This window comes from Hyperoodon ampullatus (assembly GCF_949752795.1).
Source record: "Hyperoodon ampullatus genome assembly, chromosome: 18".
Lineage (NCBI taxonomy): Eukaryota > Metazoa > Chordata > Mammalia > Artiodactyla > Ziphiidae > Hyperoodon > Hyperoodon ampullatus.
Window position 1 is genome coordinate 52743312 of NC_136931.1, and position 16181 is coordinate 52759492.

Genomic DNA, 16181 nt, shown 5'->3' on the forward strand with positions numbered 1-16181 from the left:
TAGAATGGCTTATCAGAAACCATTTAGCCTTTTTTTTTTTTTTTTTAATGGAACCATAGATTTCAAAAATATCTTGAAATGTTGTCTGGCCCAACACCCTCTTTTTACAGAAGAGAAAACTGAGATTCCCCTGAGAGGGAAGGTGATTGTCAAGATCTCAGAGCAAGTTAGAGATCCATGTGGGATTCGAGAAGGCCAGAGCTCTTTTTCCCTCCAGATATTCCCAGGGGCCCATCCTGGTGGAAAGAAAGCCAGGGGGGTGCCCACCTCGACCACCCTCTCCCTCCACTGCCCCATTTCTCTCCCTCCCCCCCCTCACAGTTGGCCCAGAACGCGTGGCCATCCTCCAGGATTCCACCACCCGCACGGGCTGCACCATCAAAGTCGACTTCAACACATCTTTCACGCTGTGGTGCGTGTCCCGGTCCTGCCCGGAGCCTGAGTACATGTGGGCCTTCAACGGGCGGGCCTTAAAGAATGGCCAAGACCACCTCAACATCAGTAGCATGACGGCAGCCCAGGAGGGCACGTACACGTGTATTGCTAAGAACCCCAAGACCCTGCTTTCTGGATCTGCCTCAGTGGTGGTCAAACTCTCTGGTGAGTCGTCCCCAGCCTGACCAACCCCACCCCTCTCCATGGAGGCCCAGTTGGACTCAAGCTTTGGCTGCTCCACCCGCCATTAGGCCACCATTTGCCCAAGAGATGATTGGAGAGTGAGAGATTCTCAACCCATTCATTGGCCAAGTGACAAAGTGGCATATCAGGTGGACCCTCTTCATCCAGGTGACGAAAAGAGGCAGTCTGTGCCTTGTCACCCAGAAAACAACGGACAAATCAGGCTCTCTTCCTTGAGGGTTGGCAAAGTGAGAAATGGGCCACATGTCCCAAACCGTGCAGCTGCAGAGTGGGAAAACATTCGGATGTCCCTTCCTATGGGTGCCCATGTTCTAAATTCAGTCTGTCACAGCTGCTCCAGGCTGGACCCACTCCCTGCCAAACAGACAGCTGAACCTCAGCGCATCCAACTAGATAACCCAGTTATCTGGCCCAGATGCCGGTGTGCGCATGCGCACACACACGTACACACATACACTCCTGGAAAATCACAGCCAGTCGTTGGCAAATGGAAAAACACAGCGAGAGAGGCACTGTCTTGCCTCTGTCCTTAAACAACCTGGTGGTGGGGGTAGTGAAGACACAGCTGGTGTTCTCAGAGGCATCAGGATCCTCAGGGGACATTTTCTCATCCCCTGGGGATGGTGGCTTTGAACATTAGGGCCTCATTCATTCCGCCTTGGTTCCTTCCCAAGTGGCCACCATCTCCCAGGGACAGTGGGAACGGTCCTTCCCTCCCTCCTCCCTCCCTCTTACTAACAGGCTGGGCCTCGTCCAAAGGGTGGATACTCTTTCACCCAAAGCAGAAATGGCATTCCCAGAGGTAAGTGTACCTCCTGCCCCACCCTACTGGGGCCTTAGCAGCTGGTCTTGGCAGGAGACAGGGGGGTGGACCGGATGACCTCAGGCGCTGTCCAGAGCCCTGTCTGTGCAGGTCAAGATGGGGGGGGTGTCCAAGGTGTGCAGGTATGTGCAAGGACTGGGTAGAGCAGCCCCAACGGCCTCCTAAACTGTCAGCACCCCTGTGGCAGGTGCCAGGGGAGAGACAGAGGAAAGGGAGATGCCACCCTTCTTCCACCTGAGGGAGACTGATCTGATGGAGGAGACATGGTCTCTGCCCTTGCAGAGATGGCCTTGAAACAGGGAAGCATAGCCTCCCTATTCAAGAGCTGCCAGTCAGAGAGACGAGGCAATGCCTCATACTCCATTCTAGCAGTGATGAAGGAGACATGACAGCCACCCTCAGTGAGCTTCCAATCAAATGGAGGAGACACAGGAGACACTTGAGGAGATTTTGTATTCTGATGGGGGAGACATGGTCTTGAGGAGACATGGCTTTTTTTTTTTTTTTGAGAATTCCTAGTCTGATGGGGGAGACACAGTTCCCACCTTTGGGGTACTCCCAATCTGATGGGGGAGTACAAGCCCCCCACTTTCTAGGAATTTCCAGTCTGATGGGACAGATATGCCCCCATTCAAGTTCTGGGGTCCCCAGCCTGACTGGAAAGACCCAGCCTGATAATAATCTGGAATTTCCAATCTGATGGAGGAGACATGGCCTCCCACTCTCTGGAATCTTTCAATCTGATGGGGAACTATAGCCCCCATATTCTGAGGTCTCCTGAGCTGACAGAAGAGACAACACCTGGAGTACACAGCTCCCAGCTATCCAATGGGGGAGACACGGCCCCCATATTCTGAGAATTTCCAATCTGATGGAGGAGACATGACTCAACCCTCTAGGGTCTTCCAGTTTAATGGGAGAGATATTCCCCCAAAGGCTGGAAATTCCTAGTCTAATGGGGGAAGAAACAGCCCCCATTGGGGTTTCTCAATCTAACGGGTGAAGACAGCTCCCTGGCAGGCAGGCATTGCTGAGACACAAAATCCACCTCCATACCACACAAGTCACCTCCTTCCTCTGTCTCCCTCCCGCCAACCCGCATGGGGAGTGCCAGCTGGGGGAGGCATATGTGAGCTGGCCGGGGGTGGGCGGGGGACACTCTGTGCCGCCAAGGCCCAGCTGACCCAGCCACCCTCGCTCTCTCCCCAGCGGCCGTGGTCGCCATGACAATCGTGCCGGTGCCGACCAGGCCGATGGAGGGCCAGGACGTGACACTGACCGTACAGGGCTACCCCAAGGATCTGCTGGTCTATGCCTGGTACCGCGGGCCTGCCTCCGAGCCCAATCGGCTGCTCAGCCAACTGCCGTCGGGGAACTGGATCGCAGGCCCCGCGCACACAGGCCGGGAGGTGGGCTTCGCCAACTGCTCGCTGCTGGTGCAAAAGCTGAACCTCACCGACGCCGGCCGCTACACACTCAAGACCGTCACGCTGCAGGGCAAGACTGAGACGCTGGAAGTGGAGCTGCAGGTGGCCCGTGAGTGTGTGGGAGGGGACGGGGAGAGGGGACCTCTTTTCAGACAAGGGCTCCCAGAAGAGGGGCTCTGCTTTCTCCATCTGACTTGGGACTCCCCAAATGGAGCTCCAGCCTCTTCTGTCAAACTGATGACCTAGACCAGGGGTAGATAGGCTTCCTCCATCAGACTGGGGACACTAAACGGGGCTTCCACGCCTTCTCTCTTCTGTAAGAGGCACACCAGACCAAAGGTTTTAAAATACAGTGTGTAGTCTGAGGGTAAGGCATCCTTTTTCCTGGACCATAAAACACAGGAGATATTGCCTCTACCACCATACTGGGGGAATAGGCTACTGATGGTCGTTTACCTCTCCCATCAGACTAGAGGTGTAGAGGGCGGATCATGCCTCCCTCTTCAGACTGGCATCCTAGACAATGGGGAGCATGTTTCATGCTTTGCGTTACAATAAGAGTGAGAACAGAATTCCTACCCTCAGAAGGTAAATTAATCTCTCAAACTGAAATAGGGACGATCTCCTCCATCAGGATGGAGATTTCTAGGTGGTGGGAATTGTGTTTCCTCTTCAGACTGGAAATTCCCTGTGTTCAGGAACAAGGTCTCCTCCATCAGACTGGGAGCTCCCAGATGTTGGGGACCATGACTCCCAGTCAGACTGGGAGCTCCCAGAAGTCAGGAACAATGTCTCCTCCATCAGACTGGGAGCTCCCAGATGTTGGGAACCGTGTCTCCCCATCAGACTGGGAGCTCCCAGAAGTCAGGAACAAGGTCTCCTCCATCAGACTGGGAGTTCCCAGATGTTGGGGACCGTGTCTCCCCATCAGACTGGGGGCTCCCAGAAGTCAGGAAGAAGGTCTCCTCCATCAGACTGGGAGCTCCCAGATGTTGGGGATCGTGTCTCCCCATCAGACTGGGAGCTCCCAGAAGTCAGGAACAAGGTCTCCTCCATCAGACTGGGAGCCCCCAGATGTTGGGGACCGTGTCTCCCCATCAGACTGGGAGCTCCCAGAAGTCAGGAACAATGTCTCCTCCATCAGACTGGGAGCCCCCAGATGTTGGGGACCGTGTCTCCCCATCAGAATGGGAGCTCCCAGAAGTCAGGAACAATGTCTCCTCCATCAGACTGGGAGCTCCCAGATGTTGGGGACCGTGTCTCCCCATCAGACTGGGAGCTCCCAGAAGTCAGGAACAATGTCTCCTCCATCAGACTGGGAGCTCCCAGATGTTGGGGACCGTGTCTCCCCATCAGACTGGGAGCCCCCAGAAGTCAGGAACAATGTCTCCTCCACCAGACTGGGAGCTCCCAGATGTTGGGGACCGTGTCTCCCCATCAGACTGGGAGCTCCCAGAAGTCAGGAACAATGTCTTCTCCATCAGACTGGGAGCTCCCAGATGTTGGGGACCGTGTCTCCCCATCAGACTGGGAGCTCCCAGAAGTCAGGAAGAAGGTCTCCTCCATCAGACTGGGAGCTCCCAGATGTTGGGGACCGTGTCTCCCCATCAGACTGGGAGCTCCCAGAAGTCAGGAACAATGTCTCCTCCATCAGACTGGGAGCTCCCAGATGTTGGGGACCGTGTCTCCCCATCAGAATGGGAGCTCCCAGATGTTGGGGACCGTGTCTCCCCATCAGACTGGGAGCTCCCAGAAGTCAGGAACAAGGTCTCCTCCATCAGACTGTGAGCTCCCAGATGTTGGGGACCATGTCTCCCCATCAGACTGGGAGCTCCCAGAAGTCAGGAACAATGTCTCCCCCATCAGACTGGGAGCTCCCAGGTGTTGGGGACCATGTCTCCCCATCAGACTGGGAGCTCCCAGAGGTCTGAGATGTCATGTCCCTGGAGCCTTGCCTCCCCCATCAGACCAGGCAGTCCCAGAAGCCATGTCCCTGAGTTAAGGACAGTGACCCCCCCTTCCTCAGACTTGAAGCTTCCAGGATAAGGGACCCAATCACTGACAGACACCCTAGCACCCTCCTTCACCCATTCACTCGTCAAACCCTAGTTTCCTGGGTCAACGTTGGGGGAAGAAGGCTGGTCAATGACAGCAGGCCACCCCCGATGAAGCCTCGGAATTCCTTTTCACTCTGTCTCTCTTCTCACAGTCAACCTCCCTTCCTCGCACAAGGACCAACGCCACCTTCCTGAACCTGAACCTGGCACAGGCTGAGCATGGGGCGGGTGGGGCCGCTGGGAGGCCAGGGTTGGGCAGGGGAGCAGAAGGAATGGGGGCACTGGGGACCTGGTCCCCTACCTCCCTGACGGCCTCCTCCACCCCTGTGCCCCATCCTCCCCCACAGCCCTGGAGTAGCACCATGGCCCTGGAGACCTCCAGAGAGACCAGCTCTTCGTGCCACCCTCCTTGTTTCCTCCCCCTGAGTGGAGGACCACTTGCTTCCAGCAAGGATGCAGGACCATGGTTCACGGTTCTCCTGCTTCCACCCTAGAGTTAGAGCCAACAGGGCCCTGCTCCTTCACTGAGCTGTCGGAGAGCCACAGAGGCTATAAACATCCTGGTTAACACACGCCTGTGTCAGCCTCTCCTTCCACCACTCCCAACCCTGCCATTCCTGGTCACCACACTTGCTTCTTTTCCCACCCAAGATTATTCTCAGTCTGGCTGCATGCATGCACAGGGGTGCCCAAAGCACAGGGATCCAAGCCCCCTGAGGGTCCTGCTTCCCAGTGGCCCAAAGAGTGCCCCTCCTGTGGCACCAAACAGCTGCCCTGTTTGAACACGGCCCTCCCCTACACTGCACCTCACTCCATAACCCAGGGACTGATTTGTGCACAGGACAAAGAATGACCAAATTTCTCAAGAAGATTTCCAGCATCTTCTGGCCCTCATCCATTTAACCAAAGATGCCCTTTTGAGTCCTCCATTGTCCTGGGATTCCCCCACCCCCACCCCATGTATCTCAAACATCACTTGCACAGTCCTAAAAATATCTCCCTCCTCCTCTAAACACACAAAAAAGCCCCTATGAATAAATGAATGCAAATGGGGAAGGGGTGGGGTTGAGGGGTGGAGAGCAGGGGAGTGGGAACCAGAAGGAGTGTGTCTTCTAACTCCTCTCACTAGTAGGGTATGAGCTGCGAGCCTAACCCAGTCAAGATGACCTACTATGGGGAGACTCTTGGTGTTAGTCAGAAGTGGTAATAGCAGACTCCAGGCTTGGGGTAGAAAGAGAGATTTGGGCAAGGATGGAAAGGCCTAGTAGAGAGATTTCCCAGAAACTTTCAAGACAGATCCTTTCTGGGGATGGCCATGTTGAGCTGAAATAGTCAGTGGTGAAATTCACCCAGAATGAGGGTTATAAAATCTGGGTTAGAATCCTGCATTTGCTATGGGTTCACTAGACTCTCAATTTGTCCATCAGCAAAAATGTGTGGACTTAGGATAGACTAGAGTTTTCCAAACCATTTTATTAGCCTCAGAGCCCTTTCTTCAAATGCGAACTTACATGGTAGTTCAATATATTATTTAAAATAGCAATGCAATAAAAGTAGATATCAATTCAAAAGCTATAGTTCTCCCCCTCACCAAATTTCTACACATTTTTGAAAAATATCCTTAAATTTAAATAATACTTGGATTACAGAGGCAATTAAAATGCAAAATACCAACCAGAATCAATTGCCAGTGAAAACATTACATATATATATATATATATATATATATATATATATATAGAGAGAGAGAGAGAGAGAGAGAGAGAGAGAGAGAGAGAGAGAGAGAGAGACAGAAACTGTGGGATATGGCCAAAGCTGCACTTGGAGGGGGAATGATAGCCTTAAATGCTTAAAGGCATTGAGAGTACTAAAAAGAAAAGATTTTGAAATTGAGCAAAATAAGGTTGCCACTCAAGAAACTAGAGAAAGCCCATGAAATAAACCAAAGTAAAAAGGTAAGGAATTTAAAAAGTAAAAGCAGAAATGGATGAAGTATAAAATAAAACATAGAGTTAGTCAATAAAGCCTAAAGCTGGTTCTTTGAAAATACCAATGAAATAGACAAATTTTTGCAAGTATGACAAGAGACAGAGGAGACTAATATATAAAATAAAAGAGAAACCGTTCTGATCGAAGTAGAGCAGGTTAGATGCTCAATAAATATATGTATTGAGGGAAGAGAATAGTTCCCCAACAGCCACTTCCCCCTCCTCTTTCATGATGGCAGGCACTGCCTCCCATAAAAGAAGCTGAAAATGTCAGGTACTCAGTTTCCCCAACTGCTTTGCAGCTATTGGTCGCCATGTGACCAATTCTGGCCAACGAAGGAAGGAGAGAGCTAAAAGTTCTGTCCACTGACTCTGCCCCACCTGAGTGGGCACTAAGGGAGCTCCATGGAGTTTGAAAGTTATTAGCTAAATCAGTGTTCTCCAATATGAGGTTTCCAGGCAATGGCACAGCTAGGAAGTGAGGATAGATTTAAGCCCATACTCAACCCCAACAACAGGAACAGCCCCAAAATGGGAAATAGCGTCCATATTCTCCCCACCCCTCCATATTCACATAAGAGTCAGTAATATATATATCAGTTAGAATTTTTCTTCAGTGGCTAGTAAGAGAGACTGGAAATAACACAAACAACAAAGAGAGAGGACATTAATATATAAGATAAAAGAGGAACTGGTACATGTAAGAGTAGCTTACATGGATAGAAGATTATTTCTCTCTCACATAGAAGGTAATCATAAGCAGATTGTCCACAGTGTCATTAGGGACACAGCTCGTTCTGTCTTTCTGCTCTATCATTCTTAGCTTGGAGCTTCCATTCTCTTGATCACCTCATGGTCCAAGATGGCTGCTGGAGTCACAGCTGCCTCATCCATGTTCCACGCAGGAAGCAGAAAGAGGGGGACAAAGGGTAAAAGAAGCCCCATGCCCGATTATGGACTGTGCCCCTTTTAAGGAACTTTCCCCACCCTACAACTTCCACTTACATCTGATTGACCAGCTCTTAGTCATGTGGCCACCCTAGCTGCAAGGGAGGCTGGGACATGTAGTCTTTTCCCTGGGTATATTGCTGCTCCAAAGAACTTCAGGGTCCCGCTCTCAACGAAGACAGGAAGGATGGATTCCAGGTGGGCAGCTGGTAGGCTCTGCCATGACACACCTTGCAACTCCTACCTTCCAAGCTGAACAAAATGGCCTTTCTCACCTAAGCCCAAAGCGAAAGAGCCCCAGGCACAGTAGCCAGGATTTGGGAAAGCCTGGGGTTGTGTTCCAGCGGGGCTTGTTTTGTGCAAGGCAGAATGAGGCCAGCGGGAGGGGCCAAAGAAGGCGAGGGGGTAGCAGCTCAGTTTTCTAGGTCAAGCCAGATCCCATATCCTCAGGGTGTGGAGGCTCAGATGTCCCCAGGACCAAGTCTCCTGTCCCGCTAGGCCTCTCTGGGCTTCTGAACTGAATCCTCCAGGCAGTCCAATCCCCCTCCTTAACAGTCCAGGGAAGAATAACAGCAACAAACACACAATAATAATAGCTCCTGTATCTCCAGCATTGATTTGGTTCCTTTGTACCTCTGTCTCAGTGAATTCCTACAAGAACCCTCATGAGTATTACTGGCAGTTCCTCCATTTTGCAGGTGAGGAAACTGAGGCCCAGAGAGCCAAAACCTCACTCCATGTTCCATAATTCCCGCAGCTGCTGGGAGGAGGCTAGCTGAGGAGTCCCCATCACTCCTCAGCAGGGCCGGCCAGGCAGGGGTGCAGGCTCAGAGCCCAGATGGAGCTGAGGTGGCCACCTGAGCTGAGGGACTCCAGGCAATGTGGCTTTTCCTCACTTGTAAAACAGAGATAGTAATAGTACCCACCTCCTAGGACTGTTGAAAAAATTAAATGAGTCAATACGAGGAAAGAATCTAGTTACATAAATGCTTGATAAATGCTTTTTAACTCACTCAGGTGTTAGGTTTGGGCAACAGGCTGATGGAAAAGCCAAATATATCCCTTTTTCTATAATGCCTTCTTCCTGGGGGACTTAATTAACCCTACGGCACAGGTTTCCCTCATTTTATGGAATACAGGATGGAAATACAATTTATGGGAAATTGTAATCACCTGAAAATGGCTTACAAGAAAAATATACCCATGTATAAGCTTTTAGAATCCTGATGCTGAAAAGTTTTTTAATTTAAAAATAAAAAATAATGAGGAATTTCCTGGTGGTCCAGTGGTTAGGACTCGGCGCTTTCACTGCCCGGGGTGGGGTTCCACCCCTGATCAGGGAATTAAGATCCTGAAAGCCACATGGTGCAGCCAAAAACAAAAAAGAAAGAAAGAAAGAAAGAAAAAGAAAAGTAAAGAAAGAAAGAACAAACAAACAAAAATTAAAAAAAGAATCCCGACGCTGATCCTCACAGGTGCCGGAGGAAACGTGCCCTCAACACAGATTCCCTGACTTGCTTCTCACAGCCTCCCTTTGAAATGGGGCCCCATTTCCCCAGTCTCCTAGCTGTTTATTAAAAATACACCTCCCAGGTCTCTGCCTGGGCCCAGGAAATCTGTGTCTCCAGGGAAGGGACATGGAAACTGGATTTTTTTAATAAATAGCCTGGGTGATTTTTGTCAGCTGGCAAGTTGGGGGACCCAGATGTGGGGACTGTTGGACAAAAAAAGGAAAGTAAAGCACAAAGAGAGGGAGGCAACTTACCCAAAGTCACTGATCCAGGAAGGGGCAGGGCCAGGGTTTGGCCCAGGATCACTCAGCAGGTTTTCAGACTGAAGGCTGAGACTGGGACTCCCTTCTGCCCCAGGGGGCTCATAGCGGCTCCCCATCTCCCTCCCCCACAAAGCCCGGAGGGTGCTTGGGGTCCTCTTGGGCCCTCAGATTCCACTGGCCACGGGTGGGAGCCAGGCCAGACCTCCAGAGCAGTCTCTGCCTCTCTCTCCCCCATCCCTCCCCCTCACCCAAGGTGCCTTTTCTCAAGTAACCTTTCTGCAATGGGGAGGGCAGGGGTGGGGTTTAGGGTTGACCTTGAGGCCAAAGCACACAATGGCCCAGTCAGTCTCTGGAGCCCCGCCAGGAAGAGGAAGGAAGCCTGCCCTGTTTTTCTCCCCTGGGCTGGAATGTTGATTCAGGATGGAGAGAGAGAGGGAGGGTGAGAAAGAGGAAGGAGGGATGAGGATAGAAGAGGAAGGAGGAGGTGAGGGAGGAGGACGATGGTGAGAAGAAGGAAGAGGAGGAGGGAAGAGGGGGTGCCTGGCACCAGGGTGCCAAGGCTGGACTTTGGGAACCAAGCAGGGAGTCTGGTCAACTCCAGCCCATCCTGACACACACTGCAGAGTCCAGAGAGGTCATCCCAGCCCCTCGAGGTTGCACAGGATCAGGGCAGCCAAAGAGCCTCACCTGTTCCACTAACCACAGGCAGAAGCTCCCTGAGTTCCCACAGCGGCCTTCAGAAGCAGGTGTCAGGTGCCCCCAGAGGTAAGGTCACCTTTCTGGAATCATCTCCCCTATGGATCACAGTCCTTCTCCTCCTCCTCTCCTTTCCTCTCACTCCACTCTGGCCACACTGGCCTCCTGACTATTGTTTGAAGAAACCACGCAACTCCTGCCTCAGGGCCTTTGCACTGGCCTTTCCCTCTGCCAGGAATGTTCTCACTGTGGATGCCTGAATCACTCCATTAAGGTCTATGCTCAAACCCCCCAACACCCAACGTTGTCTAGCTTTGTTCTTCAGATCATTTATGACACACACATGTTCCACTTCATATTATATATTTCTTTTCTTTTCTTTTTTTTTTTTTGGCCATGTGCATGGCTTGTGGGATCTCAGTTCCCTGACCAGGGATTGAACCCAGGCCTCTACAGTGAAAGTGCCAAATCCTAACCACTAGACCATCAGGGAACTGCATATTGTATATTTCTTTCTTCACTTGTTCATTATCTGTCTTTTCCACCAGACTATGAGCTCCATGAGGCAGGAATTTTCCTTCTTTTGTCTATCACCTTAAATCAGTGCTTGACACACAATATGTGCTCAATAAATAGCAGTAATAATGATAAGGAGACTTGCCCTACCAGATAACAAAACACACTGTAGAGCTATTATTGTATCAGCTATCTACTACTGCATAACAAATTACCCCAACACTCAGCACCTTTATTATCTCAAAGTTTCTGTGAGTCAAGAATCCGAGAGTGGCTTGGCTGGATAGTTTGTTTTTGTTTTTGGCCGTACCTTGTGGCATGTGGGATCTTAGTTCCCCAACGAGGGATCAAACTCATGCCCCCTGCAGTGTAAGCACAGAACCTTAACCACTGGACTGCCAGGGAAGTCCCTTGGCTGGATAGTTCTTACGCAAGGTCTCTGGTGAGGGTACAATTAAGAGGTTGGCAGGGTTACAGTCATCTGAAGGCTTGGCTGGGACTCGAGGATCCGCTTCCTGGCTCGTTCACATGGCTGTTGGCAGGAGGCCTCAGTTCCTTGCCACATGGACCTCTCCATAGAAGTCTCATGACAAGGCAGCTGGATTCTCCCAGAGTGAGTTGCCCCATGGGCAAACAAGGATGAAGCCACAGTGCCTTCATGACTTGGTCTCAGAAGCCACACGCCATCACCTCCGCCATATTCTACCGACTAGAAGCAAGTCACTACATCCAGCCACATTCAAGAGGAGGGGGGGTTTACTCCACCTTTCGATGGAATATTTTTAAACCACAGTAGTCGTAAAAAGTAAAGCAGTGTGGAATAAGGAAAAAAAACAATGGAGAGACAATAAATGCTGAAGGGTATCTGAGCCAGCTCAGGCTGCAGTAACAAACTACCACAGACAGGGTGGCTTAAACAAAAAACATTTATTTCTCACAGTTCAAGAGGCTGGGGAGTCCAAGATCAAGGTGCCAGCAAGGTAGGTTTTCATGTGAGTCCTCTTCTTAGTGTCTTGCAGGTGGGTCCATCTCACCATGTGCTCTCATGTCCTCTTCGTGGGCTCATGGGGACAGAGAGAAGGCAAGTTCTCTGGGGTCTCCTCTTATAAGGACACTAATCCTATCAGCTCAGGACCCCATCCTTAATTACTTCCTTATAGGCTCCACTCCCAAATACAGGCACATTGGGGGTTAGGGCTTCCACATATGAATTTGGGAGGGGACACAAACATTCAGTTCATAATAAGGAGTGACACAAGGGCAGAATCACTGTCTGCACCCCCCACTTCCAAGAACAGTGCCAGGCAAACACTTGGTACTCAGTAAATACTTGATAAGTATAATAGATGGATGAATGGATGAATCTGACCAATATCTGTTGAGTGTGTACCCTCAGCAGGTCCCGTGCAAGGTCACGGGAGCACATACTGACCAAGACAGGTGGGATCCTGGCCTCACACAGAGCTCATAGCCCAGAGTGGGGGACAGGTGTTAAAAGGTCATTACAAAGGGTCAGGACACTCTGATGGAAAAGGGTGGATTCTGAGAGAGAAACACCAGAGCATGTAATTTAGGTGGAGGCTCCAAAGCAGCCTCCCTGGGATGATATTTAAAGTGTGTATCAGTTTCCTGCGGCTGCTGTAACAAATTGTCACAGACTTAGTGGCTTAAAACAGCAGAAATGTATCCTCTCACAATTCTCGAGGTCAGAAGTCCGAAAGGAGTCTTACAAGGCTCACATCAAGGTGTCCACAGGGCTGGATCCTTCTGGAGCCTCCAGGAAAAAATCCGTTCCTTGCCTCTTCCAGCTTCTAGTGGCTGCCAGCATTCCTCAGCTGTGGCTGCATCACTCCCATCTCTGCTCTTCTTGTCATATCACCATCTCTTCTGTAGTCAAGTCTCTCTCTGCCTCCTTCTTAAAAGACACTTGTGATTACATTGAGGGCCCACCCAGATAACACAGGATAATCTCTCCACCTCACAGTCCTGAACTTCATCGCATCTACCCAGTCCCTTTTGTCATCTATTTGCAGGTAACATTTGCAGGTTCCAGGGATTCAAACCTGGATCTCTTTGGGGAGCATTATTTGGCCTATCACAAGGTGAGACCTGAAAGGTCAGAGGAGCCGGGTGGAAAGTTGGCAGGGAAAGCATTTCAAACCAAGGGCACAGGATGGGCAAAGGCCAGGAGGCAGGAAAGCAGAGTCAAGCCAGTGTGTCAGGAGTGGAGTAAATGTGGGGAAAGTGGAGGAGGTGAGGGCAGAGGGGAGCAGGGATTGTGCAGGGCCTTGCAGGCTGCGGTGAGGACCTTGGCCGTCACCTCGGGTGAGGTGGGAGCCCCAGGAGGACTCCGAGCAGAGGCTGGATGGGCTCTGACTCAGGTCCGAATAGGATCCCTCTGGCCGCCTCTTGGAAGAGACTGTTGGAAGCAGACAAAGGCAGGGAACCCAGTGAGGAGGCAACAGCAGTGGTGACAGGAGGTGATGACAGCTGGACCATGATGGTGGCCGTGGGGGTGGGGATAGATTTTGCAGGTGGAGCCAGCTGCATTCGCCGATGGGCTGCACTTGGTGGGAGGGAAAAGAGGAGTCGAAGGGATCTCTAAGCTTTTCCCTGAGCAGACACAGGATGGGGCTGCCTTGCGTGAGGCTGGAAGGCTGCAAGCAGAGTGGGATCTGAGGTTGGAATGAAGACGTGTGACATTTCAGAGGCCAGTGATCAGGCAGACGGCCTGGCCCCCAAGGCATACAGGCTCCGGGAGGGAAGTTGGCACAAGTTGTGGACTGTGGTTTTCACCCACCTCCCGGGGCCCCTTATCCTCTCCCCCAACTTCCCCTCACACCCGGGTGGAGCCAGCCTTGTTTGTTTCCCTCCCATCATCCGTTCTATGATGGGGAAGGCTGGTTTTCCCCTAACCCAGCAGACACCTCTTCCCTCTGCCTGTCCCTCACCCTCCTGCCTTGGGAAGCCCCGCGCCGGCCTCCTAAAATGTCCCGGCAGGATGGGGCCCCTGCCACCCATTCATCCAGCCAGATGGGCCCCAAAAGGGGAAGCGGGTCACCCACGGTCACCCGGCACGCGGTCAGCTCAGGACCCAGGGTCTCGTCTTCTCAATGTCCCAACACAGCCCTGGGAGGCTGGGGGAGGAACCAACCATTCTTTTCACATTTCTCACGAGAAAACTGGGGCTCCAGGAGAGGCCCACGCTCACCCGAGACTCTCCACGAATGGGGAAGTCGGGACTGAAACCCAGGTCCTGACCGAAGGATGCCTCTGTTGTAAGCTCCGAGGAGAAGGCAATGGGTGAACAGAACCCAGTCCTGTCCTCCCAGGACCCAGTAGGGGAGACAGACCTGTCACAGACAGTGACAACCCAGCATTGGTCAGGGCTGAGATGAGGGAGCCCAGGAGTCTGGGTTGGGGGATGCCTGACCCAGCCGGGGGGTCAGGGAGGACCTCCTGGAGGAGGGGATGGCTCACTGAGACCTAGAGGATGAAAGGGCGGTAATAAATGCAAATGTTCCAGGCAGATGGAACAGCATATGCAAAGGCCCAGGATTAAGAGGGAACCTGAGGGGCTTCCCTGGTGCCACAGCAGTTAAGAATCCGCCTGCCAATGCAGGGGACGTGGGTTCAAGCCCTGGTCCAGGAAGATCCCACATGCCATGGAGCAACTAAGCCCGTGCACCACAGCTACTGAGCCTGTGCTCTAGAGCCCGTGAGCCACAACTACTGAGCCCATGTGCCACAACTACTGAAGCCCGCGCACCTAGAGCCCGTGCTCCGTAACAAGAGAAGCCACTGCAATGAGAAGCCCGTGCACCGCAATGAAGAGTAGCCCCCGCTCGCTGCAACTAGAGACAGCCTGCGCACAGCAACGAAGACCCAACACAGCCAAAAATAAATAAATATAAAAATAAAATAAAATTTTAAAAAAGCAGGGGGAACCCAGGGACTTCTAAGCCTGACCTTGTCCCTCCTCTGATTAAATTCTCCTATGGCTGCTCTGGCAAACTCTTTAGCCTGGCATTCATTCATTCATCCACTCACTCACTCATTCAAACAAACATTTCCTGGAGTTTGTAGCTAGTGTCAAGCCCTGTGGGGACATAGCTCTCCCCATGGGACTGTGACCCTGACTCGGGGGATCAGGGAGGGGCTCCTGGAGGAGGAGGCCTCTCCTCCAAGACCTGAAGGAGGAGAATTAGAGATGCTGGGAAAGAGGCAGGGAAGGGTGTTCCAGGCAGAGGGAACAGCCTGTGCGAAGGCCTGAAGGTGAGCTCTGAGTAGGACATGCTCCCAAAACTACTCATGTTCAGCTGAAGCACAGGGTGCTTTGGGAGAGGCTAGAGAGGCCAGCCTCGCAGCCCTTGTGTGGGCTTCCCTCCAAGGCACTGGGGAGCCACGGAAAAGTTGTGAGCAGAGGAGAGACAGGAATAAGCTTATGTCAGAAAGACACTGCCCCCCAGCCACCTGGAGGATGAACACGATGAAGCCTCAGAATCACAGAAGGGTTTCTTTTTTCCGGGGGTGTGGAGGAGGTCTGAAGGAGGGGGTCCTGACCTTCTGGGGGCTCTCCTCCAGCTCTGAATGGGAGGCCTGGTCTGAAGCAACCACTAGGTGGCGCCAGGATCCCACCAGCCAGGTCTGAGCTCACATAGGGGGGTCAGGCCCAGAGCCCAGCAGAACTGCCTCTGGGTCCGAGAAGCAAATCCCACAGCCCTTTGCCTCTGTGTCCCTTGGTCCTGGCCCCCTCCAGAGCTGGGGCTTGCTAATGGTGGCATTTCAAGCATTCAGGTGCTGCTTGGAACCCAGGGACTCAGGAAAGAGCTGGCTGAGCTGCAGCAGACATCCTTTATCTCTCCTCACGTTGGAAGCTCAGACTGGAGCCTGAGCCTCTTGTTTCCCACTTCGGGGTCATGGAGGGGTGGGGGGATTCTTACCCTCCATCAGACCGGGGCTACCTGTCTCCTCCCTCAGATTAGAAACTCATCATCTCACACATCAGAATGGGCTCTCCTTACCTTCCCCCAACAGACTGGAAAACCAGACTAGACACCTGTTCTCCATCCAGGGAAATGGGGCTTATCTTCTCTATCTTATTTGGGAAATCCTGTCTCTCTCATCAGACTTGATGGGAGTGCTTTATCGTCCCCAGCAGGCTGGAGCTCCTTGTCATCCCCATCAGACTTGGGAAACTCTGGCTCCCAGTTAGACCAGAGGGGAAGATTCCTCTGTTGTTGCAGGTCCTTCTTCCGTCCATCGAAGGAGCCATGCCCATTTTACCGAGAGGTAAACTGAGGCACAGAGCAG

General features: G+C 52.0%; 1 protein-coding gene across 1 annotated transcript in view; it reads left to right on the forward strand.

Annotated features, from left to right (window-relative positions):
* CEACAM16 (CEA cell adhesion molecule 16, tectorial membrane component) overlaps window positions 1-16181 on the forward strand; it is a gene marked incomplete at both ends in the record, with an annotated part of 32565 nt that overhangs the window by 2853 nt on the left and 13531 nt on the right. Inside the window, 2 exons of the mRNA XM_079724110.1 lie at window positions 322-600; window positions 2672-2998. Of these exons, the coding sequence (XP_079580236.1) occupies window positions 322-600; window positions 2672-2998 (606 nt within the window). The remainder of the gene's footprint in view (window positions 1-321; window positions 601-2671; window positions 2999-16181) is intronic.